The sequence below is a fragment of the Siniperca chuatsi genome, linkage group LG18, assembly GCF_020085105.1.
Source record: "Siniperca chuatsi isolate FFG_IHB_CAS linkage group LG18, ASM2008510v1, whole genome shotgun sequence".
Lineage (NCBI taxonomy): Eukaryota > Metazoa > Chordata > Actinopteri > Centrarchiformes > Sinipercidae > Siniperca > Siniperca chuatsi.
In genome coordinates, this window is record NC_058059.1 from 20,819,644 (window position 1) to 20,844,971 (window position 25,328).

A 25,328-nucleotide genomic window follows, 5' to 3' on the forward strand; every position below is an offset into this window, starting at 1 on the left:
ACCTGACGGAAACTGAACATATGAGCAGCTTCTAGTCTCTAATTGTGTTCACTGAGCTGCAAAAATCCCAGCTCAGCAAACAGCAGTCAGACACTATCAGCAGATGGCCTCTCAGGCACAGGTGGGTGTTCATTACTATTTCTCATGGGAGTTTATGTCCACCTCAGCTATACCTGCGCAATGATTTGACCGACTGTTTTAACATATAGAGGACAGAATGGGTCGATTTTGACAGAGGAGGCTAATTGAAATGTTTTGCATGTGCTGACAATATACAGTATGGATGTCGTGTGTTTGCTGCTTGAATAGTTTTTTTCTCCACAGAATGGAGGTAATAATATTTCAAACATTGTCACAGATTTGAATGGTTTTGCTGGATGTCAGAGGCACGAAGGATCTGATTTTGTCTAAGGAAACATCAAACTGTATGTAATGGAAACATATATGTAATGAACACACACACCTACACTCACCGAAAGAATTAGGAATGTCATATTACATCAAGGACACGTGAGCCGGTGTCATCAGCTGTCATCTGCATTCCAGTTAAATACTGCAAACAGGTTGAGGCACGTCACACACTAAGCTGTCTTGTAGACACTTGCCTACATCTGAAGTCACCTGTAACACAGTAAGTCCAATTATTTATCTATGTGTATTATATTTAATTTTATTTATATTTTATTTGATTTGTTGAACAACATTGTGCAATCTGACAAATACAACTCTCATAATATGAGTTAAGAGTGTTTAAATTGTTGAGTTAAAAGTAAAACAAAAGGAAAGATGAAAAAAAAGATTTGTGTAACAATAAAAATGTGATCGCAAAAAAAAAAGAAAAAAAGAAGCTGTATCTCCAGGTTTGGTATTTTCATGCAGGTTGGGTGAAGAGGGAAAGGAAGGAAATAAAATTGGAAAACTAAAGGAAAGAAAGACAAAAAGTAGAAGGAAGGAAGAAGGGAGGAAGGCACTTGATGTTGTGAAAAGTACAATAGTTCCCTCTGACATGTATTTGAGGGAAGTACAGTAAGTAACCAAGTACAGCAACTGTAGACCTAGTGACCCTAAAGAAGTGACTAATCCAGTGTGGAACATGGATGAATGACGGGAAAACCTAGGACATAAACACCAGAGCTAACACGTCACATAATCTAATAAAAACATCGCCCTTGCATTGTATTCGGCCTCTCTGATTAAAGGTGAGCATGGCATCGGTGTCGAACAGCTCCCGCCTCAACAAGACTGTGCGCCAGCAGTACATGAGCCTGCCGCAGGGAGAGAAGTGCCAGGTCACCTACATCTGGATCGACGGCACCGGAGAGGGACTTCGCAACAAGACCCGGACCCTGGACAGTGAGCCAAAGAGCATAGAAGGTAAATGGCCTCTCTTTATGATTTACTATTTTTGGGGGTGAGTAGCAGTTGGCTTAAAACTGAATATTTTACTTAACTATATGGAGTTAGTTTTCACCCTTTAATTCTATACCCCTTACATTTTTCACATCAACATATAAAAGTAAAATATGCATGGAATTAGTTTAAAACAACTGAATTTGATCCTTCAGTCTGCTCTTAGATGAATAATTAAGGGATTTAATAAATTAATTTACGGGATATTTAAGCTGTATGTCACCCAACCGAGCAAATGGCACTAAAATCAGAGATTACTGGGTGTGTGCCTAGATTACAGAATGATGAAGGCATTTGACAGGTCCTTTGAGGGATGTTTATCGACAAGTGAAAGAATTATTCAGAAATAAATACGAGAATAAGCTGTCAAGAGGTTTAACTCTTCAACCGTACAGCGCTGTTGTCAGGGAGACACTCCATGGAAAGGGAGGGTTGCACATATTGTACACAACACAGGTGTAAGAGCATCCAGGTGCAAGCTCAATGATATGCAGGCTTAGAGGGAGAACAAACATTTGTTACTGTTCAGTAGACTACAGTCAAGCATTTCCATTCTCAGAAGGTTTAGCATGAGAACTCTGTCATTTATCTTTTCTTCCCTCCTGTCCTTACCTCTTTGTTTCTTCGTCTGATCCGAAAGCATGGTAATCCCCAGTGGCGGCTGGTGGAAAATGTTCTAGGTAGGGCTGGCTGTGTTCAGCAAACATCCCAGTATGATTTAATTCAAAAACGTCCATGTATAAAAAAGGAATTACTACTTTACAGTTAAATATTTAACAATTATTTTATTCCAACATAAAATAAAGCAGCAAGTGAGGACACATCAGGACATCTTATTTTGGTCACCCACACAGGCGAATTCAGTATAATATAAAACATGTAACAGAACATGTTTATTTCTTGAGATGCCCCTGTGGACCTTGTTTTGTTGGGGAAACCAACAGGGAGGTAAAGATCAGGAGAAGTAAACATGGAGTGCAGTTAGTGGTGTTAAGATGCTGTTCAGACACTTGAATGCACAGAAGCATGGGAGGTGTAGAGATGGAAAAACTCCAGCAAACTTCTGCTTCAAAACTCTCTCTCACACACACAAGTGAATTACATTTAATTATACTCAAAAAATAAATTGTGGGGTCCCTGACAACCAATACAAAACAGTTAACAGAAGGAAATACCCAAAAGAATAACATAAACAATCTTGTAAATATCAATTCAAGTCTCGCACATGGAAGAGATGAGATTTGTTTTAAAATGTCAACTATGGGCATCGCACAGAAACACACACTGGGGCTGAACATGAACAAATGTACACTACCAGGCTTGATACCTGCGTATTCACTGTCCATTTGAAGCCTGTAGCGCTGGTGTCGGTGGCTGGTAATGAACTTGAACCCCCGCTGTTGGATGTTACTGTTGGTGTCGATGTAGCTCAGCGCTCGGTTTGTTCCGTCTCCTCCAGCACGCTATCTACGGAGGCTACAAAATCCACCAATCCCCTGAAAATGCCAGGGTTGTCCGAGGATTCACAAAGCCCCACAAAACTAAAGACAATCGGTTATTTTGGATTAAATGTGCCTGTTTTAATCCACCTCCTCACTGGGTTTCCTCACCACAGTCCTGTGGCCGCCGTCCAGCAGCGCAGCGATTTTCGCTCGGCCTGATGTGGCTAACGTTAGCTGGACAGACTCATCCACGGGCGTCCTGGTGTTCGCAAGCTTCCTTACTTTCTCAGACAGGTGCTTCATATCCCTCACTCCCGTAACTGTCCATGCTGGATCTGTTGTAAAAAAAAAAAATAAAAATTTAAAAAAAAATGCAGGCACGGAAAGCAAAATAAGGCATTAGCATGACTGTATCCAGCTAGCCAGGCCTTTCTGGCGGACCAGCTCCTTGGATCTTGGAGGAGTAGGTTAGTGCTCGCGCTCGCCATTGTCAGTTAAAATGGCGCCCGTAAAGGTCCTGACCTTCTAGCAGTGGCTCGCGTGGGGCGATAAAAATAATCGATCTGAGGAAGCTGATTGGCTACATTTTATGTCATAGTTCATATCTTTAGCTAAACTGCTACTCAGACCCGCCTCCTGTGAGCTGCTGAGACCCGCAGACGGGCGGATGGGACGTGTAGGAAAAGCATAAATGTTGCATCATATTTTACACATATTAATGTATTATTTAATGTATCATTATTAGTAGTAGCAATGGGATTTTTTGTTGCTCAAGGAGGGCGGCGCCCTATGCTCTCTGTTGGCCAGCCGCCACTGGAAATACCCAAAACAACAATAGCCTACATGTGCTACACCAGAGGCAAAAACTCTCTAATAACTTGTAAAGGAGTGTAATGTGATGTAATTTTTTCCATTGTGGTGTTTCTACTTTTAGTTAAGTAAAAGATTTAAGTACTAACAATGTACAGGAAATTGGTAACATCAGAGCTAAAATAGTCTGTGTTTCATCGTACACAGACTGGCACAAATCCAATTCTGAATACTTTTTAGAATAAATGTTTTGATGATAATCTTCTGGGTAAATTGATCTTGTCAGATATTCCTGAGTGGAACTTTGATGGCTCCAGCACATACCAGGCCGAAGGCTCCAACAGTGACATGTACCTCGTGCCAGTCTGCATGTTCAGGGATCCATTCACCCTGGACCCCAACAAACTGGTCCTCTGTGAGGTCCTCAAATACAACCGCATACCTGCAGGTACACGTTTCACATTGCTCTTCATGTTTTTCTAACATAATTCTGTGGCGGTAGGACAGGACAAACAAGCTGTACTGGTTTTTGTCTTTACTATCTAGAAACTAACCATCGAGCGCACTGCAAGAAAGTGATGGACCAGGTTAAAGATCACTGCTTGTGGTTTGGCTTGGAGCAGGAGTACACGCTCTTGGGAGTGGATGGACATCCTTTTAGTTGGCCCTCAAAGGGATACCCAGCACCCCAAGGTGAATCAGCAGTCCTTTTTCTCTCCTCTTTGTTCATTGATGTGGAAGAAATATAAGGTACCACTGTTTGATAAGGCTTACCTTATAAAGGGTTTATAAGTTGTAGCTTAAATAATGGCTCATAGTTGGTTAATAAGTTATTTAGAGCGGCAATAAACCAAAAGGTTGTGAGAAATCCCTGATCTAGATCAAGAGCTGCAGAGCATCCAGAGCAATAGCATTTTATTAACGTTTATAACTACAGACTTAATTGATTATTGAAGTGGAAGGACTATTAATCAATGACTTACTAACATGTATCAATGTAGATCTGATGGCTTGTTAGAAGCTAAGAAACCCATAACCTTTTTGTAATGATTCACTTTCTAATGGACCACTGGTTCCCAACCTGTCGGTAAAGGCCCCACAAAGAGTAGCAAGATAAATCTGCAAGGTCACATGAGGATTAACAATTTAGAAAATAAGAACATGAATCATTTCTGGTACACAAAATTATGTTAGACTTTTCTCAAATCTTTGCTTTTTTTCTTGTGAAATACTGAAATGGAGAGTTTTACCTCCTCAGAACTCTAAAATGAATGAAATAATCTGAGAAGAGAACACCACATCACAAGTCAAAAAGGTTGGGAATCAGTGAAATAAGCCATCAAGTCTGCAGTTAGACGTAAATGATAGTAAGTCTCTAATAAAGAATTCTAAATCATCAAATCTGCAGTAGTCGTCGAGAAAAAGACAAAGTAAGTTATGCTGGACGAGCCAACAGTGTTTTTTACAAACTTGCAACACAAAGGTTTACGTTATAATGTCTTAATACTGATTTATAAGCATTCATATTTTTATTAACCATTAATAAAGTAATTCATTACAACTCATAAACCCTTTTATAAGTGTCAATTAATCACAGGTTTATTACAGTATTTATAGGTACAGGTTTGTATTTATTTTGTCTTAACAAGCTTCCCATCATGTCACCCACTTTAAGGACCTTACTACTGTGCAGTGGGGGCAGACAATGCTTATGGACGGGACATTGTGGAGTGCCACTACAAGGCCTGCCTCTATGCTGGGGTTAAAATTTTTGGCACCAATGCTGAAGTTATGCCATCTCAGGCAAGTGTCACCGTTATTCTAATGCACAGTGGGTAGAAAATGCTTTCACAATTTCCTTATTTCCCTCTTTTCTTTGCCTCTGCTTCTTCTCACTTCAGTGGGAGTTCCAGGTGGGTACCTGTGAAGGCATCGAGATGGGCGACCATCTGTGGGTTGCACGCTTTCTGCTGCATCGTGTTTGTGAAGATTTTGGGGTTGTTGCAACACTGGACCCCAAACCAATGAAGGGCAACTGGAACGGTACTGGTTGCCACGCGAATGTCAGCACCAAGCAGATGAGGGAAGAAGGAGGACTGCAGTGAGTAAACATTTCCTTTAAAACATGAAATGACAGTAATTCCTAATTTTAAATGGTAACAGTCTTAATAATTTAGGATTCAATTATCCCAGCCAATGAAATATTGATAACGCACTTTGTCAAAAATTGGCTTATACATTGAATCCTGCTCATATTTGAGTATTTTGTCTTCCAAAAATGACATTTTCCTGATAACAAAGCCCACCATACATTTGACAGTGACACATTTTACAGGGACATATGCACCATTGAAATTTCTCTGAAGTTTCACAACCAATTTAATTTTCTTTCAAGACAAAATTTTGAACTTTTTAAAATGTTTTACATACTCAAAAAGTAAAAAGAAACAAAACCTTGGACTAATTAAGTCGATTATAGGATATGAGTCAAAGTGTTTCTGTAAATCCTGTAACTTAAAGCAGCTATAATCAACATTTTTGCATTAACAATAGATCACATGTATGTGAAAGGTTTTGCTCCTAGTGTCAAACCCACAGATAATTATCCCCAGACTCTGCAGTTCCCCTCAGCTCTGCAGAACCTTATAGCAACTTTCAGCTCATTGTCTCGGTTTTCTGGCCCACAAGTTTTGGTTCAGTCTCATTGCTTTCATTAGCATTGTTTCCAGGGGCAACAGGCAGCTATTTTTGGCAAGAAAAAGCTCTAACAACCCACTATGCACTACCTTTCCACCACCAAACGGCAGACAGACAAAGTTGGCAACTACTAGCTGGTGAACATAGTGGAGCATTTAGCAGCAAAAGAGTCAGACATTTCCCTCAGGAGTTGGTGGAGACCAAAAACAGAGCTAAAAAAAGAGTGAATATTGGATTTACATTCATCAGGTGGCCAGAATAATGACTCCAAATGAATGTTAATGTTGCTTTGTATCTGCTGGATGTGTAAATAAGGAACTATTTGCTAACAAGTTCGCTATATCAACTCAAGAGGTGATGTCAGTGTTTGTGTTAGCTACCAAGCCATGATTGTGAAATTCTTCAGTCATATCATTATAGGCTACTTATTCAGTCACTTATTGATGCATGAACCTACTGTCTTGTGAAGTTCTGAAACGTTCATCATTTTAGTTTTTAAGCAGACAACATTTATGCACACACAGTCACTGCAGCAAACCTCCATATCCTAAATGTATCTGCTTTCCTCTGATGTCAGATACATCGAGCAGGCCATCAAGAAGCTGAGCGAAAAACACGCCGAGCACATCAAGGTGTATGACCCACATGGAGGGCAGGACAACATCAGGCGTCTCACGGGCCACCATGAAACCTCCAGCATCGAGAAATTCTCTTACGGAGTGGCCAGCCGAGGCACCAGCATCCGCATCCCTCGCCAGGTGGGCCAAGAGAAGAAAGGCTACTTCGAAGACCGCCGTCCTGCAGCAAACTGTGACCCATACTGTGTGACGGCGGCCATCGCAAGCACCTGCCTGCTTGAATAAGAAGACAAACAGGAGAGCAAGTAGGAGAAAGGTACCTGCTATGTAGCAAAATACCTGAGTTGAACCTTTGAAAAACGTGCACTTGCAAGATGAAGAAATGAAGACATAATGTTTATTGTTATTTCTATATTACTAATTACAAAGTTTCTTGGCTATACATATCCATGAGCACAGACAGCTACTTCTCCAATACTGTAACTATCCTTAGAAACGAGAAATTGACAAAATATTTAGCACAGCAGCTCTGTCAGAACTGGAAATAACGTTTTTTCTTTTTTTTTCTGATCATGCACATCGTGCATTTTGTGTTGCATTAATATAATATAATTATTATTTCTTAAACCTGGTGCTAGGCCTGCATGTGTGAAGTGAAATAAAGACACAATGATGCTGTACTTGTCTGTGTTCTTTCTTGCTTGTTTGTTTGTTTGCAAAATATCTAGAAAATAAAATATAAAATAAAATAAACACAACATAAAACTAGATTTGGGCAATAAATCAATATCAGTACTGTAATATACTGGCTGAGATTTGATTAACGTAATATTGAGATATATTTAAAAAAATGTCTTTCAGCTTTGCCACAGTAAAGTTTCAGAATCAACAGTGAATCATTCTTATTGTTTGGTCATCATATTCACATTACAGATTATTTTGAAAGTGTCTCTTAAAGCACCTAATGTGATTGTGATATTTGATTACAGTATATATTGATTTTGAAATATTTGTTTTAAAATATCACAATATTTGAGTTTGTCAGTTATTATTTCCATCTTGTTATTGCATCTATAAGATAATTTTCTATTGAATTTCCAGCAAAATAACTACAGTAGTGTTACAGATGTAAATGTCTTCTGGCAATTGTCCACCAGGTGGAGCCACTTGTATAATACTTATCTCACTGTGTCTCATCATTTAAACTATTGTGATTCACCACTCAGAACCACCAGACAAAAGGTCAGAGTGTCACAACAGACCAGAGCCATCTGTCTGTCCACTTGAAGAATGGATGAGTGAGACGTGGTTTGAAATCATGAAGCATTAAAACCACAAAAAAGAACAACAACATATATGATGTTTACAGGCAAAAAAGACATGAATGAGGTTGGCTAGTCATTATACTCTCAGTACTGGCATGGATTCACCTCAGCCTGATGCTCAGTGTACCTGACATATGAGGTTAACATCTTATCCTGTTACTTCCTGACATATGATACTCTCACTTTCATCCTCGCACAGTCAAAACGACTCATTATTCAAGCTGTTTGAGGGGAGGTTTGTGCAACATGAGTAAACAAAAAAATTAGGAAGTCCTTAGACCAGATCAGATGCCTTCGCATACTAGATTTCTATGGATACAAGTAGTAACTTGGCAACCGTGGTGTTTGTCTGTTGTCATGGAAACATCTGTCTCAAAGCATGTACCAGGAATATTAGCAGCCTGGTGAGATGACGACAGAGAAAGAGAGAGAGGAGAGAGAACTATTTTAATGCCTGTCTCTGTGGGTTTGATGTCATTTTTTCTTCCTCTGGTAAATGCAACATATTAAAGCTCCATGCTGAAAACTGTAAGTGAAGACAGTACAGGCTATCAACCTTTTCTGTGAGCTTTTTATGTACCACAGCCATCATAACATCTAACATCTGCTCCAGCTGCTGATGCTGCACATTCAGACAGGAAGTACATTCAGAAACAGGAAGTACTTTCAAAGAGAGGAACTATATGCAGAGATAGGAAGTATATGCAGAGATGGGAGGTGTATGAGGCATTAGCACTGTGGGACACGCTAATTTATATTGTGTTTTGAATATTTAGTGTGTTACAAAATTTCTCAGAAAGTGTGAAGTACCATCCTTCCTACTTCATTATTTTGGAAAGTACTGTCAGACATGAAATCTGCATTTGCAGTATGCTGAGAGATATTACAGTACAATTGAACACATGGATGAGTGCTATGTCCAAATTTCAAGTAGATAACAGGATAAAGTTTGCATTTTGAACGACACTTCTTTGGCCTTTTTGATGATTAGAAGCTTGCCGACCAAGTTGTTTACGAAGTTTAAAAAATATGTTTTCGAAAAAAAATAAATGCACCTCTTGAAATAGCATCACCAACGATGGCATACCCCTTTAGTTTCACTGGTATTTGGAGCTCTGTATCCCTTTTCCCTCCCTATTTTTTCCCCCCAGAGGGATCAACAGTCACACACACAAAATCATAAGCATGTAGAAAAATTTGTACAGGGAGGCGGATATTCTGTTCCATAAAGTCAATTTGTTCAAGTCCCTCTATAAAGTTCATTACAAGCAGGTTTTAGATCCAGTTCGTTTAGATTTATGACTGAGAATTTCACCCAAAATGATCCTGCAACTGAATTACATAAAAGAGCTTCACTTTCAGTCCGTAAACCACAGCACATCAGGTATCATCCCTCTCATTCAGTTGAATGGGTTGGCAAAGTGACGTCACTGGTCTCTAAGGGGGCTCGAGGCAGCAGGTGAGAGCGCAGCATTGCGTCCTAACTGCTTTCGAAGACGCACAGCGGTGGAGTACCGGAGCGGAGCCATGGGAAAGCTTCAAGAATTTGATATCACTTTTACCAACAACAAGGTGGTTTACGGTCCGGGAGAGTCCATAAGCGGAACTGTGAAAATACGAACCGGCCACTCGCTGCAGTACAAAGGTAGGCTTTAATTCCTTCAACATTTTTTCAACAGAAGGGAGCGGAACAATTTTCACCGCCTGGTTGAGCGAAGGCTCGATGTAAATAAACTTTTCCTCTGTGACGGTGGACATGAGGAAGAATGGAGGACTTGAACACCAGCCGCTTGGTTGTTTGTCAGCCGGTTTAACGGCTCATTTTGTGACCGTGAAAGATTTGGTGGTGCTGCGGTGGAAGTGGACGGAGCGTTTCCAGCCGCGGCGGACTCACTGTGCTGCCGTGCCGTGTCAGCTAGCTGGTGCTGCTCGGTAGTCTGGTCGCTCGAAACCCACATCCTGGACTACATCCTGCTCGTTACAACATGTTGCTTCCATGCATTGTTTTTCACGAACCCTTGAAAAAACAGAAGCATCCAAAAAAAGCAGATCAAACAGGTGTTATACACTTTATTGCTTTTAAAAAACGTATTTCTTTTCAGAAATCTATTCATGTTTGGGGAAGGGACATTCTTTTGGAGTTGCCATGGAAGTACACAAAGAATCTATTGTATGGAAGGGATCCTTGTGGGGATCAGAGGGCTGCTATCAGCTTTAACTAAAACAGCTTTTTCAAAGGGAGTCAGGCACAGAGGTATGTTAATTGACAGTAAATAAAGATGGCTTCTGGAAAGTGTAATGATGGATTTTTGGCAACATCAGGGTCAAGGTCTCACAAACAGATTCACATAGTACATGAGTTTAGTGCAGCACCTGAAGGGAATGCACACCACTGCTATTACAATGGAACAACTATCCATTTCATTCATTTTAAATGTGTGTAAAATAGCAGTGAAAAAATGGATTTATATTATATTTATATTTATTATATTTGCAAAAAAAAAAAAAAAAAAAACCCAGACACCTACTTACTAAAAAGGTGGTTGATGGTTTAAGGTTTTGTTGATTAAAACCAAAAACACAATTTGTCCTAAATTCCATGTCTTTAATTTTGTGGAGTTATTAGGCAGCATATCCCACCTGTATGTCAGACATAGTGAGATTAATTTGCCGTAATGCACAGGCTGACCTGAAGCAGATGGCGTTACAGCAGAGGTCAGAGCTCCTGCTGAGCTCTGTTACACTGTAAGGTCACACGGATGCGGCCAGTCTGTACCTGACATCAGGCGTTATTCACAATTTAAACTTGTGCTTATTAAGCTGCTGTGGTGAATGCGGGCCGACCTTGGAGCATGCAGACAGTAGGAGAGCTTCCCCAAGTCAAGTGAACAGCTCAATGAAAGTATTTTAAGATGCTGAAAAGAGCAAGAGGAGAGAGTTTGATGTTGTTTGACTGAGGGTTTGGATGGTTGGAGGTTTGTTGCCTTTACTGCTGGTCTGCCCATCCAGTTTCATTTCTCTGTAAGCTGTGAGTCAATTTCACACCTGCATCAAAGTGGGAGAAACCACAATTTTTCAGCTTTCAGTCCTCTGTGCTCTGACAGATGTCGCAATTAATAGTAAAATGCCGATATTTAATTCATCATTTCAAAGTAAAGTGGTTTTTAAATTTGAAAACCAAATCAACATTAAAAAAACAAATCAAAACACATTTTGAGAGGAGTCAAACCATTCGCTTAATTTAACTGTATTGCTGCCTTTGGCTGCCACTCTTGACCCTTTACCAGACACCACTTTTGGGGTTGGTCCACCTAAATATTAGACCCTTGCCTTGAATTTGAACACTGCTGTGTATTGTACCCCGATCATTTTTACGACAGACATGGATTCATTTTGAAAATGACCACAATGACAGAAAGGACGAGAGTCTGTATCTATCCATTCACATATTACATGTTCAGAATTATGCAACTTTTCATAGTACCAGCAAGCAGTCTGTGAAAGTTCTACAATGTGCTGGACAGTGGGCGGTAAAAGGTTAAAACATTTGGACAAAAACAAAGTTTTCTCCTCCTTCTGCTGTGATAAATGTGTATTTACTATCATACAGTCGAGCCTGTGAAAGTGTGTTTTAATGATGAACAAGGTCGTGTTGTTTTTGCCAGTTCCCTCACTCAGAGTCCTCCACTGACCTCTGGACGAAGGTACTCCAACCGAAGAGACTTGGGCTCCATGTTGGGCTTTCAGCGTGTCCGCTAATGTACTGTAAATGCAGAGGATGCATTATGTGTCCAGTGACATCACCCCACTCAACTAAGGCCGCCGATGATTCCATCAATCAGATGGCTTGAATCATGCTGTAGCAAGGAAATGTGTGCATGGCTGCTTTGTGTGAGCGTGAGAATTTCCTGTTTTTGTGTCTTGAGAAGAGAATACAGAGGAGTTGTTGGTTGCTTACTGTAAATCTGTACACTTATTGTCTGCACAGTCAGAGTCTTTTCTTCATTTGATCTGTTTTCTGCATTTATTTGATTAAGGAAGTCTCATTAGGTTAGATGATGAGTCACAGGACAATAATCAGAGAAACCATTTCCACATACATAGAATTGCAATAATGATGCAGATTAAGAGTGGGTACACTCCAGGGACCATTTTATCATTTTTATCAAAATAATGGATATCTATAAGTGCAAACAGTAACAAACATTTTAACTGAAGAGTGATTTTCCATCCTGATTGTTCAATTACGCAGAGCAGTAAAATCTGGCCACCAAGCATTTGCCTTGAACACATATGGGACTATTGTAGTGCTTAATTAACCAGTTAATCATCAGAAAGTCAATCTTCCACAATTCTTCCGGTCTAGTCAGCTTTCCCATTTCCCGTCCAGTGGTCATGAGTCCCTGATAGTCGGTTTTCAAAGTGGCTATTTTCTGCCAGAAATGTGCATGGCTCCTGCGAAAAGCAGACTCCATCCTCAGATATTTGACCAAAGAGCAGCAGGACTGCCTGCACAATATCAAAGTGGACTCTAAAGTTTTGTTTCATGTCCTTTGAGTGTGTGTGTGTGTGTGTGTGTGTGTGTTCGTGTCTGGGTTGATAAGCCACACAGGCTATCCATTACATAGATTGTGGCCCCATATGAGCTGTATGGGTCCTTGTTTAGTGTGTTATTTACGTTGCATTGTGAGCCAGGTGTGCACAGTTACCAAGTCACATGATGAAATAAATACATAGGGATATTAATAAACAGATACAAGCTTTCTGAGATGCTGAATAGTGTAGAGGCCTCCCTCTGTTATTGATAATGGAGACCATTAGACAGCATTTCTATTGATTAGCTTCCTTACAAAGACACTCGTTAAAGCAGTCATGAATGCTTCAGTGAAAGTACATGAAAGAGCCACTTATACACATTACTTACACATAATGTTGAACATGCAATACAACCTAGCGGAAACCTTAATTATCAGAAATGATGTTCATATTGCAGCACATGATTTACCCTTATCCATATTTTATTTGCCATATCCACGATCTTTCTCAAGCTTTAATGATACCTCAACCTTACTGTAGATTCTGGATCGTTGTTGTTACACAGAGCACTTTGCTATTTGCTTTTGACTGTCTTTATTTGGAATATTTTGTTGTGTATACCTGACGATTGCCACAGACACATATAGAATTTCCTTATGGACAATAAACTATACTAACTCTACTTAAATGTAATGGGTTTTTTTTTCAGAATCATCCAATGTCAACAATCTCTTTGGTTATAGTGTAATTAAAACGCATCTCAACATCAGTCCTGTTTTACAACTTAACATGTAAATGTAAATGCCATCTATAAACTACACTTTCTGTTTTTGATTTGGGGTATTGACATAAAACTCCCTCACTCTCCGTGTTAATGGTAATGATGCGTTATAGATCTGAGGTAGCGTAGCCAGCCTGTCTGTTTGGTTTAGCCTCCTCTTGAGTCTTGGTCGGCTGGCATCCCGGCTCTCAAAAGCATGTAGAGTCACCTGATGCAGGAGATGTTGCTGTTTTGACACAGTGTCTCAGCTTGTATGGACATTTTATCTCACATGTATTGATAGTTTACTTCAGGCTCCAACACTTAACAGTCCTGGTGACTGTTTGCTAGTGAAAAGCAAGTAGGTTTTGGAGCAGCAAATTGAACAGGAAATGAATCACCTTAAGTCAAAGTCCACCTGACTTCCTGCCTGTTTGTAGTCTTATTTATTTTTATCTTCACTGTATATCTTAGTAGACTTTAAAACAGTGGCGTGTGTAAATGAGACATTTAAGCGTGAAGTTCTTTTGTATCTAAGATGACAGTAGTGGATCTCAGCTTACTTGTGAACATTCACTGTAACTCAATCATCACCTGTGGTAATACAAACCACCAGCTTTATATAAACAAGACTAGACGTCCCCTCACATTCACATGAGACTGGCCACAGGCATGTGTATGCACACACACACACACACACACACACACACACACACACACACACACTGCCTTTTAAATTGTGCTGTTTTTATCTTGTATTACTTAAGTCTCGTGGTTTGTGGTACGAGTCACTTTTTTTTTTCTGCAGTGTCACCTACAAATAAAAACACTTAACCCTTTCTGTAACTTCAAGATTGTATCTCGTCTATAATTCTGTTAGTTCGATGACTGTCTTCATCCTCATTACTTTCTCAGTGCAACTGGCGGTGCTATAAAAGAGTATGTATGTATGCTCAGCTAAGTAAAATAGGTTAAGGTTAGAGATGGTTGGAGTTAAGTGAGGGTTTGGACACACAGGAACTGACAGTGGGGATGTCGGATCACTCAGGGACATCCCCCAAGAGAAATGTATTCTTTGGATTAATGGATTAATGCAGTTTTAGCAGTTTATTCATCACTGCTTTGACTTCAGCTGATCTCCTTAAGGCAAACACTGTGTTTATCCAAAGAAAACTGAGGTGAAATTGACACTGTATAAATCAATGAATCCAGAGTATGAGTAGGCATCCCTGCAGGCCGGGGTTTCTGTGCGACTGTCTAGACTCAGGGGCCTGAGTAAATCATGACATCACTGCCCCGGGGGCGACTGTCTGAAAAACAGAAGAGCTGCACTGAAACCAGAGGACTGACACATCCTGAGGGCAGATTTTTACACATGACCCTAAAAATCTATTGTTTTAAATGTATTCATGGCTGGTATTTTACTGCTGCTAATAGTACTAGTACTACTTGCGCTGAAACTGCAGCTACTACTACTGCAACTGCTACAACTGCTGTAAATACTGGTGGTACTACTACTAATCATAGTAATAATAATAATACATTTTATTTTGAAGCAAAAGTAAAAACAAAACAGGCAAAACTTGAAGGTTTTCTTGGAGGTTCTTCCTTGGTTTGTATGGTTTGATAGGCTGCCATGACCTTTCAACATACTTAATTTTGTTTTGTGATCAATTACTGCTTAATTACATTTTACAATTACACTTTTGTTTTCTGTTTCATCTTATGTTTGTATTGTCCTTTTAGACTTGCTTGTTATGAATGATTATACTGTATGAATAAATGATCTTGAACTGAGGAAGAAAGGGTTTTTAATCCCTCTGACTTTGACTCTGACGTGACACATGATTTCTCAGCGAGAATAACAGTGATTCAGAGTGACTCTATTCTCTCTGCTGCCCTTCATTGTGGGCGGGTGGCATCGATCCACATGTACTTCATCAGCCAGTGTACTGTGTCCATAGATGTGGCGCTGTCAGCTGGAAATCTTGGCACCAGCTGCTCCCTCTCCCCTTGGACTTAGTCATGTTTATAATAACTATCCTCCATAACCAGCACCCTGGCTAACCCCACGGCTGGTTATTTAGGTCTGTCATAAGAGGATTCTGTCTCATTCCTCCTGATAAGCACAGACACACCCCTGATCACTCCCCCTCTTCCTCTCTCCAAAACCCTGCTCCACTTCCTATGCTTTGTGAAATGAGTTTCCAGAGAGGATGTCACTCTTCTGTGGCTGTGGAACAAAACGTTGATTAACAAAGAAACTAAAGAAAGAAACACTTGGCACAGCTTGGAGATAAGAAGTTGGTTTATGGTTGTACTGGCGGGTTGTGAAATGTTACGTGATCTCAATCCAGCCTTAATTTAAAGCTGCAGTGATCGATATATATAAAATAACATTGAATCAACTGACTGTATGTAATGTGAAAGCAGTCACTCGCTGGCAGATGAACCCAAAGAATTATTACCAACTCTGAAGCCTTTAGCCTCTTTTTTTCCCTCATAGTTTTGGTTTTCAGCTACATTTAGTCTTCAGTCTCAGGGATCCCATTTCCAGCAGCATTAGGCAGCTGTTCAGCAAGCAAGCTCTGATAAATCCACTGTACGCTACCTACTCTACACCAAACGGCAGAGAAACAAAGTTGGCAACTAGCTAGTGAAGAAAGTAGAACATGTAGAAGCTAAAGAGCCAGGTATTTTTTTCTCAAAGGTGTGTTTTTTATTTGTTTTCTTTTGTTTTTTGCTAGTTGTGGATTATTCTGACCCAAGAGGCCAAAAAAATGTGTTATTACAGCTCTAACTTTTCATTGAACCAAGTTAATCCGAGTAGGTGTACAATGTCGATTTCGTAAAATAGGTGTTATAATCTTAAAGACAGCAGAGAAGCAGGGTGTGGTATTTGCTAAGAGGGCTGAAGGGCTGTGACGTTTTGGTGGATGTGAATTGCGAAACCACATTGAATTACTGCGGGACCCATATTTAGAGGCAGGGTTCCCACGGGTACTTGAAATCCTTGAAAGTTTTTGAAAATAGACATAAACAGACATGGGTCATTGAAAGTGCTTGAATTTATATATTTTGTGCAAGAATAGAAATTAAAGTTTGATTTTTTTTTTTACTTAAAGTAACATCACTGGAACACAGCACATTCAAGCCTCTCTCGCTTTTTAACTGTTGTCTGTGAGCTTGTGTAAAGCCTGCTAGTTCTCATTATAAGTTGTCATAGTTGAAAATACTTCCATTGTTTATACTTGTGAGGGGCACATGCATGTATTTGGCCCATTCAGAGAGCTGTAGTCTCAAGAAAGTCGTTGATTGGAAAGTTGTCTGTTTGGTTCACAGAACAGAGGGGATGAGCATCCAAACGTGAGGATTTGTTGCTTTTCTGTTTTATATAATTGTAAATCAAATGTGCTTGGGTTTTGGACTGTTGGCTGAACAAAACAAGCCATTTAAAGACGTCACCTTGTGCTTTCTTCCGTGTTTCTTGGAAATGTACAGATTAAGCAATTATCAATGGATTAATCGATAATGAAAAGAACATTAGTTGCTCACCATTTTTTATGGTCATGTTGAATTTAGGACATTTGACAGCTCCACAAATGTATAAATTCTCTGCTTTCTTCCGCTGATGCTGCTTCCATTTTTCTAAAATCCTGATTTCTGACCCAAACAGGAGTGTTGTGGTTGTGTCAGTGTCGCTGCTGTAAACAAGATATGGTCGGTCAGCATGTATGCACGTTCCAGGGTCGTCAGTTGTTGGAAGTTGTGGCAAGTTAGAAGCAGCAATAATTAATAGTTTGAATATATATTTGTTTTTTCTTTCTTGTCAGTTTTTTAGCACTGGCTCATTGGAGGCAGCTGAGTTTCAGGTCTGTTGTCCTGACATGGTTTTCTACAAGTCCCAGGCCATCGGCAGCAGTTTCTGTTGACTCTACTTTGCCTAAAAACGAAAGGTCACTCATGACATTTGAAAAACCTTGGAAATGCGTATGTCCATAACACAATGTGTTAGCTCCATGTCAGCCTTTTTCAAAACAACTGCAGTGGCCAGGAGCTGCTTCTTTGCAGAGTTTAGCTCATGATAATGGTGTTCCAGAAGCCTTTGGATGGTACTGATGAGTCAGATATTGATGCTGCAAACGACAAAAATACTATAGCTGCTCGAACAGAGCCAAATCTTAAAATCAGCTGTGATTTAACGGTTACATTCAGAGGGAGTGAGCAGAGGTCTGAAGGTCACTGTTGGGTATCAGCTGAAACTAAATGACTAATAACACAATCAAAGACTGCATTGTGGAGCAGAGTAAATATTAGAAAAATCTGACATACTGCAAGTATGTGCCTGGATACAAACACACTGAAGGTCAGTTTTGACAATAAATGTAGCTGTAGTAGTGATCCATGCGAAACCACATGATTTAACACTTTCAAAATATATTAAATATGGATGCAAAGAGAGTTGCTGAACTCTGTGGCTAAACTTTCGTCTTTGGTCGTTTTTACCTCAGATGTTTTCAGTGTTTTCGTAAACATCTTGATCTTAAAATCTTGTTTTTTGGTGGGGTTTTTTAAGATGTAAGGTCTGAAACAAGCTGCTTTGTATCTGACACCAGTACAATGAGATCAGGTCAACTGAGGACAGCGCTGAATGCTGCAAGGGAGAAGCCAATGCTTACATGTAGGTCTCTGCTGACATAGATACCATCAAAAGTGATCCTAAGCTGGCAGAGAAGCAGTGTTCCCACATCTTATTTCCCAAGCAAGCCTCACGCAAACATCCAGACAATGAAATAGAAGAAGTATGTGGAGAATAAAATGATGAATTCCCTTTTTGCTACATGTCACATGATGAAAACCAGGTGATAATGTGTGAGTATCTTAAATGTTTGAGAACAAAGGCAGTGTGTGTCTCCTCAGGTCATGATGTCTGTCTGGATTTGAGGCGAATGCAGTGAAATGTGAACATTTCGTGGCGTGATGGGTAAGGTGGGAGCGAGCGTGCAGAGTGCAGATTACACGTCCGCTGGTTGTTTTATGATGTAACTTCTGCGGGGATAAGCCTCTTACACATGCATGCAAACATACGCAGGGATTGCTGTGCAGTGTACATGCAGATGTGTATGCACCTAAACTCAAAAACATGCAACGCAAACATCATAAACTGATCTGACTGAAGGGTGCAAAGCTTGTCAGCAACCATAGAAGAGGTGGTCCGTGATAGAACGCTGCCAGATTACTTTCCAGTCAGAGTGTGAAATTAATATTACAGCAAAGAAGTGAATAGTAGTGATGAGAACTAGTGTGACATGGCCAACGTCATAGATTCTCCAAGTTTGTAAAACTACTGGAGGGACGAACAGCATTCTTCCAAAAGGTATTCCCTCTTTTGGTGTTTTGATGAAGGTGATGATGAGCGCTGTCTAACATGTGGCGCCAAAGTCTCCCATAGGTGCTCAGTTGAGTGGAGATCTGGTGACTGCGAATGCCATAGCATATGATTCACATCATTTTCATACTCATCAAACCGTTCAATATCAGTGAACCTGTATGGAAGCATCTGCATTTGATATGTTTCTCCTCATTTATTAAGTTTTTTTCTCTAATTTGTCACCAGTCTGTACGTTCTCACGCTCAGAGGTGTGATGCAGCAAAGGATGTTGGGTAATATATCATGCAAGAAGAGTTTACAAATGCAACAGACATATGGCCCCTTTTACTGCTGGAACTTTTCCAGCAAACGTTTTAGGAACCTGTGGATCTTTCCTGACAGTTCAGCCAGAGAAACCTGAAGCACACAGAAACTTTTTGCACTGATTCAATGTGTATTTTATTTTTAGTACTAAAGCAGAAGAAACTAACCAGCAAAATACTCTCACAAGAATGTCACTACTTTGCAGACCGGAGTCTTGCATTTCAGTTTTTTTCAATCTCTGATAATGGCCCATGAAGTACAAAGGATTTTAAAACTTGGATGTCTCATTCCATTGGGTGATTTAAAAATCTTGACTTTGGACCTATTTAGAGAAGTTTGTGGTTGTATCGTGTCTTCTCCCCTGCCATACTCAGGTCTCTCTTAAAAAGATCTTAATCTCACTGTGCTTACCTGATTGAATAAAGGTTATACTGTGTATTCCACCTCTGTATGTCTCGTCTCCAACGTCACAGTTGTACAGTACAGTTGACAGTTGAACAGTACATGGTAACTTTATGTCGTCATGTCATGGAAAAAGATGTCTTACTTCCTGAGACTGTATGGTTGAAAAGCTCTAATAGAGGGCATGAAGCTGTGCATTAATTTAATCTTTCTTTCACTGAAGCAGCTCTCAATACAGCGTTTCTGTCTGTTACTGATCTTACAGAGAGGTAACTCAGGACGTGCCTGAACGAACAGCCCCGGCTCTGTTCTGCTGCAGGGGATTCCCTTACAGTCAGGAGTCATAGATCATAAGATCAGGTGGCCGTGTTTGACATGTCTCACTGAGAAGCATTAGAAAGGAGACAAGGGAGATGTTGGAAAAGAGAGAGGGACTAATTGTTTGCAGCGCTTAAAGATTTAATGAAGGTAGAAAGTGTAGCATCGGATTACTCGGCTGTCCTGTGGTACATAGTGAAGGCTGTGACCTCTGGAGCTTCTGGAAGGAACTGGAAATATTTTAACAAAAGGTTATAGAAATGTTCAGGTAACAGAGCGTCAGTGGTTTCTGTCAGTGCATTTTCTTCTCTGTCCTTCACGGCTATTGTTAATGCTACAAGAAAAAATAATTATCTTAAAACTCACCCAGAAGACATCTTTTCTGTCTGAGCCCTGACCTCGCTGGTAAAATGAGTCTTGCAGAGACATGACAATTTTTTTTTCCAAAATTGCAATCCATCTTTGTGCAGCATCATTCTGTAGGAAATAAACATGTTGTCTCGCCATGAATAAAGCAAGCACAGGATGGTCTGTCCATCAAAACTGGACCAGTAGGGCCTGGCAAATTCACATTGTTGTTTCAAATGTAACCTTCATTTAAGTGCCTTCATTACTAACATCAGTGCAAGTGTGAGACGTTTCATGTAAATTAGACGTACTGCGTGTTTAGGAGCATCCCAGGTTTAAAATTTTGACTCTCAGTTATAACAAGAAACCCATCAGGCTAATTTATCAAGGTTGTTCAAGCATTATCCCACCAGATTATGTCTAAAGCCAATTCATAATTTAACTGTTTCATTATCAAACCTTGCTAGACCACAGTTTGTGGTTTCTAACATTTCTACAGAAGCTTAACAGTCCAGTCTTATCACACAGACACTACTTTGGGAGTTTCCGTCCTGCATTATGCTGGAATGTATAAATGACGTCAGAGGAGCCCTTTAGTGCATGTGAGGAATCCTGATCAATTCAAGTAATTCAAGCAGCCTTTTCTAATCTCATTCACACTCCTGACTCGTAAAGAAACAGTTCTTCTCTGGTGTGTTTTGTCTGAGAGGTTGAAGGTTTCCTCATTCTTCTTTGTTCTTGTAAAGTTCAGACCTTAAACAAACTCAATGATGGCCCTTTGTGCTTCCAGCCGTCAGCTGAAACTGGACTGGACTGTAATCAGTGTAAATAAGGAACTGTGATTATCTGCTTCCCCACCAACCCCCAAGCTGACTAATTTTTCCCATGGACTGATGCAACTGGCAGCAAGCTCTGACTTAATGGTTTTATTTCACTCCATGTTTATTATCGATATGCGTGCCAGTGTGCAAACATTTCTGTAAAGAAACTCGATCATAAAATAAAGCAGCAAACAACAGTATTGCATAACTGGCATATAAATATGCTGTGAAGGACACAAGTCCTACACAGGGCGAGGTGGAAGAGAAAGGTTGGGAGTGGCATCAATGACTGTGAAAAGTGTGAGGAAAAAAATATCCTCAAGATATTCTTATAGGCATAGGGAAGCCATACAACGCGAAGACAGTAGCTATAGAAAAGTCTATATCACGGCCATCGAAAATACTTCTGTTTGGCTGACAGGTGTCTGTTAAAATATAAGTTCACATACAAATTTTTACCAGTCAACATTTTAACAACCGTACTAAACTGTATATAACCATAGCAACAGTACTTGCTACAGTTGCTACTTGCTAAACAAGGGTTAAACAAACCACCAACAAACACATTTTGAAAAAAGAATGACAATTTGAACACATTTCTTTTTGTCTAACCTAAATACTTTTTTGTTGGCATGAATATCTGGTCAGATTCATGATCTACTCTACTTCTTGTTTGTTTAGATAATTCCTGATTTAAATCAAAACTGGTTGATTGTGTTGCAAGATTTAGTATTTGTAAAGTTTGGCTTCTTTTTTGAGTAAAATATTTATTATATTTCTTAAAGTAAGGTGTCAAAAAAGTAGCATTTTGATATCAGATTCATTCCCGATAGTCAGGTCTGTATCAGCACCAGTATTAAAAATTTCAAACAATAACAAGCCAGGCATAAGTATGATGATACACTCGCTGACGTACAAAAATAAGTTACGGGGAAAAACACTACGACCCAAAGAGGTGTGGCATTTCCTCTGCAAAGTCTGTTTCACATCTTATGTTTGACTTTATCATCCCTTCTGGGATGTTCTGCCAGCCAAGTGCACTAAAAACAGGATATACTTGGACAATGGCATAAAACAGATAATAATCTGCGCTCACCTTCTTGAGTTATCCACATACTCAACAGTACCACACCTTCCATACCTTCCAATTTCCTCCATAACCCACCAACACCCTGTTCTAACCTACATCAGAGAACTCTCTGATACAATAAAACACAGCAGTCATGTTTAGGCAGCCAGATCTGGAAACAATATTGATTACATCTTCTCTCCTGGATCTGTCTGCCCACACAGTCTAATTGTAAAATCTAATGAGTAGTAGCACTAAGATCATCTCCACCTACACTATCATTGAACTGTGGAGAGGACCTGGACAGAGGCCAGTGTTTTGGCAACATATCCAGGCAGCTGCTGAGTCAGAGCATGCTCTGCTGCTGGCTTCCCTCTTGCTACTGAGTTTCAGTCTTCCTCAGGCTGTGATTTATTCTGTAGAGAGCTTGCCCCTGGCGTAGATTCCTGTGCTGGCAGTAACAAGGTGTGATCCATAGCTGCTGGCGCGTAGTAGACAAGTTGGAAACCGTCAGCAGTCTGTTCACTAAAACCAAACTAAATCTTGTGAGTTGAGTTTGCACTGCAGATTTTAGTCTTCTGAAGTTTGTAAAGAAATACTTGAAGTGGGGATCATAGATCACAGATTTAACATGAATCTGGAACTTCAAGGACTATTTCCTTATTGGACTATTTGCCTAGTTGGAATGACGCCTGTCCTGAGGAAATGTTGTAAGACTCAGGATGCTGCACTGTGACGCTGCTACCTGTTGCAACTTTTAGTGTTCTGAGATATTTAAGCCCTTTTCACACTTGTTGTAGTAATTTACATATGTCTGTGTTTGGTGTGACGTTTCCACACACAGATTTACTGACCAAATCCCAAACATTATCTCTGGTTTCCATTGAATCATAGCAGCTGCAAGACTTTTGTATTAAGCCTATCAAGGTTGCCCTGGTGGCCTTGAGGTTTCGTGCAGATCAAGAACCGCATCATCACCGGTTTGCCCCCAAAAAATGATTAAAAAAAACTTTCATTACCAAATGCTGCGATAACTTAATCATATTGTTATTATACTGTATCTTAAGAATTTGTTCTTTTGTTGCATTTCAGCATGCTCCTGCCATCTGTAAGTTTCCAAGCAGCTAGATGATTCTCCTGAATTTGCACAAAAAATGCTTTCATTGTGCACATTTTCCATATACAAATTAAAATGAGTGGAAATGCCTAAGACTAAAAAAAAATACAGAAATAAAGCTCACATATTGCGAAGGTTTTTATGCTTGGCTGAGGTGGAAAAGTGGTCCAGTCGCCAAAGAGAAAATGCAATAAAGGCTACTGGAAACAGATTTTTTTTTTAAATAAACAATGACATTTCAGTATCTGCTTTGGTGTCTTCTAGTGCCATGTTTTGGTGCTACTCACTATTACATTCCTCCACTCCTCCAGAAAGCCCAAAAAATAAATAAATGTCAGCTAACCTGATGCTGAAGGTCGCAAGTTATCATTCATTCATTAACAAAAAAATGCCATCCTAGCTGAAAAGCACAATGAAATGCCATTTTGTATCGCAGTTACTGTTGTTCTGTCCTCTTAACATTCATTCACATATGATGGAACTGGAACTGGATGGACACATAACTATACATGTATAAGTATCTAAGCAATACTCACTTAAGTCTCCATAATTCTTGTAAATTCACACAGGATTAAGAACCTAGATGACCTCTGCAAAAATCCCATCAGATTATAATAGAACCAGGCAAAAGACTCAAGGTTATGTTTAGGTTTCTGATTTCCACAGCAATCGTGGTGTCTGCGACATCATCTTTATGTCTGGATGTGCGTCTTATAAAACACATCATCACTACTCTGGGTCCATCTGGCTCCATATGTCTGTGGAGAGGCCGGTCCATTGTTCAGCTGCAGACAGCCAGTCTCTCTGCCAAAGCAGCCCGTCTCTTATGACAGAACTATTCACTATTCAGCTCTGCTGCAGCTCTTCCTGCTGCTGCTGCTGGGGATATTAACAGATTACCCCCGTGCTGATCTTTCATGTGCTGCACTCTTCACTTTTCCACAACAGACAGCTGTAAACAATATCTTGTCACAGTAATGCCCCCCTTTTCTGTCATATTTGTGTACTTTTCAATTATATTGGTGCTTCTGTGAAGTGTAATGACTCCAGAAAGCTCACAGGGTGTGGTAATGTGGAGTATAAAGGTATTATTCTCCTCTATGAATGAGGCAGGTGGCTGGAGGAGCAGATTGCAGGGTTTAATTAATGACCAAATAAATGGACGTTACTCTGCGTGGCTGAAGGGCACGGCTTCCTTTTGTGAGCTGGAGATTTTGGTTTTTGGTTTTACCGGCAGCAGAGATCCCTCCCCCTTTCCCCAAACTGTGCCAGCAGTCCTGCTGGTGTGGAGAGCGCAGCCATCTGCCACTTTAAGAGTGTGTGTGTGTGTTCTGTGATGCCAGCACAGGATCCTGTGTGGGTGTGAGCCTGTGATTGGTCAAACACAGTCTGTGGCATCATATTTTTGACATCAGAGCCTGTATTTGGGGGGGGTTGGCTGCACATGTTCTTATCAAATCATAATTCTTTTTGAGCAGTGACCAAATGTCTGCGGCATCGTTTAACAAAAACTGTCATGCAGGGTTGGGCAATATGACTACAACAGGTAGACATTTCGTGTTACATTCGTGGCAGTATTGGATTAGCAGGATGTCTGCAGCAATATGTTGAAGTACCTTGGTATTAGAGCTGCAAGTAACACATTTTTAGCCATGCTAGCGCCATGGCTCTAGGGATGGCAGTGTCGATCAGTCCATCACTTTGGTCCAGACTGAAATATCTCTGCAATTAGCTCTGGTTGACATTTTTGGCTTTACTATGGCAACTATTGCCATGAAATTTGGTACAGATATCCATGGTGCCCAGAGGATAAATCCTTCTGACTTCTTCTTGCATTACCATGAGGTTCCATTTCTGTTTTTTAAGTGAAATGTCTCAACAAATGTAAATTACACCTGCTAAACGTCAGCATGATAGCATCGTCACAGTGAGCATGTTAGCATGCCAACGTTAGCATTTAGCTCAAAGCACCGCTGTACCTCAGTACAGTCTCACAGAGC

At 40.1% G+C, this 25,328-nt stretch overlaps 2 protein-coding genes and 1 long non-coding RNA gene across 3 annotated transcripts in view; all 3 read left to right on the top strand.

Moving 5' to 3' along the window:
- Nucleotides 1–307: 307 nt before the first annotated feature.
- On the top strand, nt 308–7,617 carry LOC122865327 (glutamine synthetase-like). Its single transcript, XM_044173606.1, has 7 exons — nt 308–631; nt 1,200–1,374; nt 3,949–4,110; nt 4,209–4,355; nt 5,338–5,465; nt 5,564–5,763; nt 6,937–7,617. Exons 2-7 carry the CDS (start codon nt 1,206–1,208, stop codon nt 7,220–7,222), a joined length of 1,092 nt encoding a protein of 363 aa, XP_044029541.1. The 5' UTR covers nt 308–631; nt 1,200–1,205; the 3' UTR covers nt 7,223–7,617.
- Nucleotides 7,618–9,676: 2,059 nt separating this feature from the next.
- Nucleotides 9,677–25,328, top strand: part of arrdc1b (arrestin domain containing 1b) — a 36,495-nt gene continuing 20,843 nt past the window's right edge. The window contains exon 1 of the mRNA XM_044174933.1: nt 9,677–9,907. Coding sequence (XP_044030868.1) covers nt 9,790–9,907 — 118 coding nt within the window. The 5' untranslated portion in view covers nt 9,677–9,789. The remainder of the gene's footprint in view (nt 9,908–25,328) is intronic.
- LOC122865914 lies at nt 9,914–13,480 on the top strand. Its single transcript, XR_006375567.1, has 2 exons — nt 9,914–10,516; nt 11,928–13,480. It is a non-coding gene; the product is annotated as an uncharacterized LOC122865914 (long non-coding RNA).

Bases quoted from the DNA above. Each gene is read 5' to 3' on its own strand.
- LOC122865327 (XM_044173606.1), top strand. From the start codon at position 1,206: ATGGCATCGGTGTCGAACAGCTCCCGCCTCAACAAGACTGTGCGCCAG. The intron at 5,466-5,563 runs GCAAGTGTCACC...TTCTCACTTCAG, and splicing joins CTGAAGTTATGCCATCTCAG to TGGGAGTTCCAGGTGGGTAC. The intron at 5,764-6,936 runs GTGAGTAAACAT...CTCTGATGTCAG, and splicing joins AGGGAAGAAGGAGGACTGCA to ATACATCGAGCAGGCCATCA.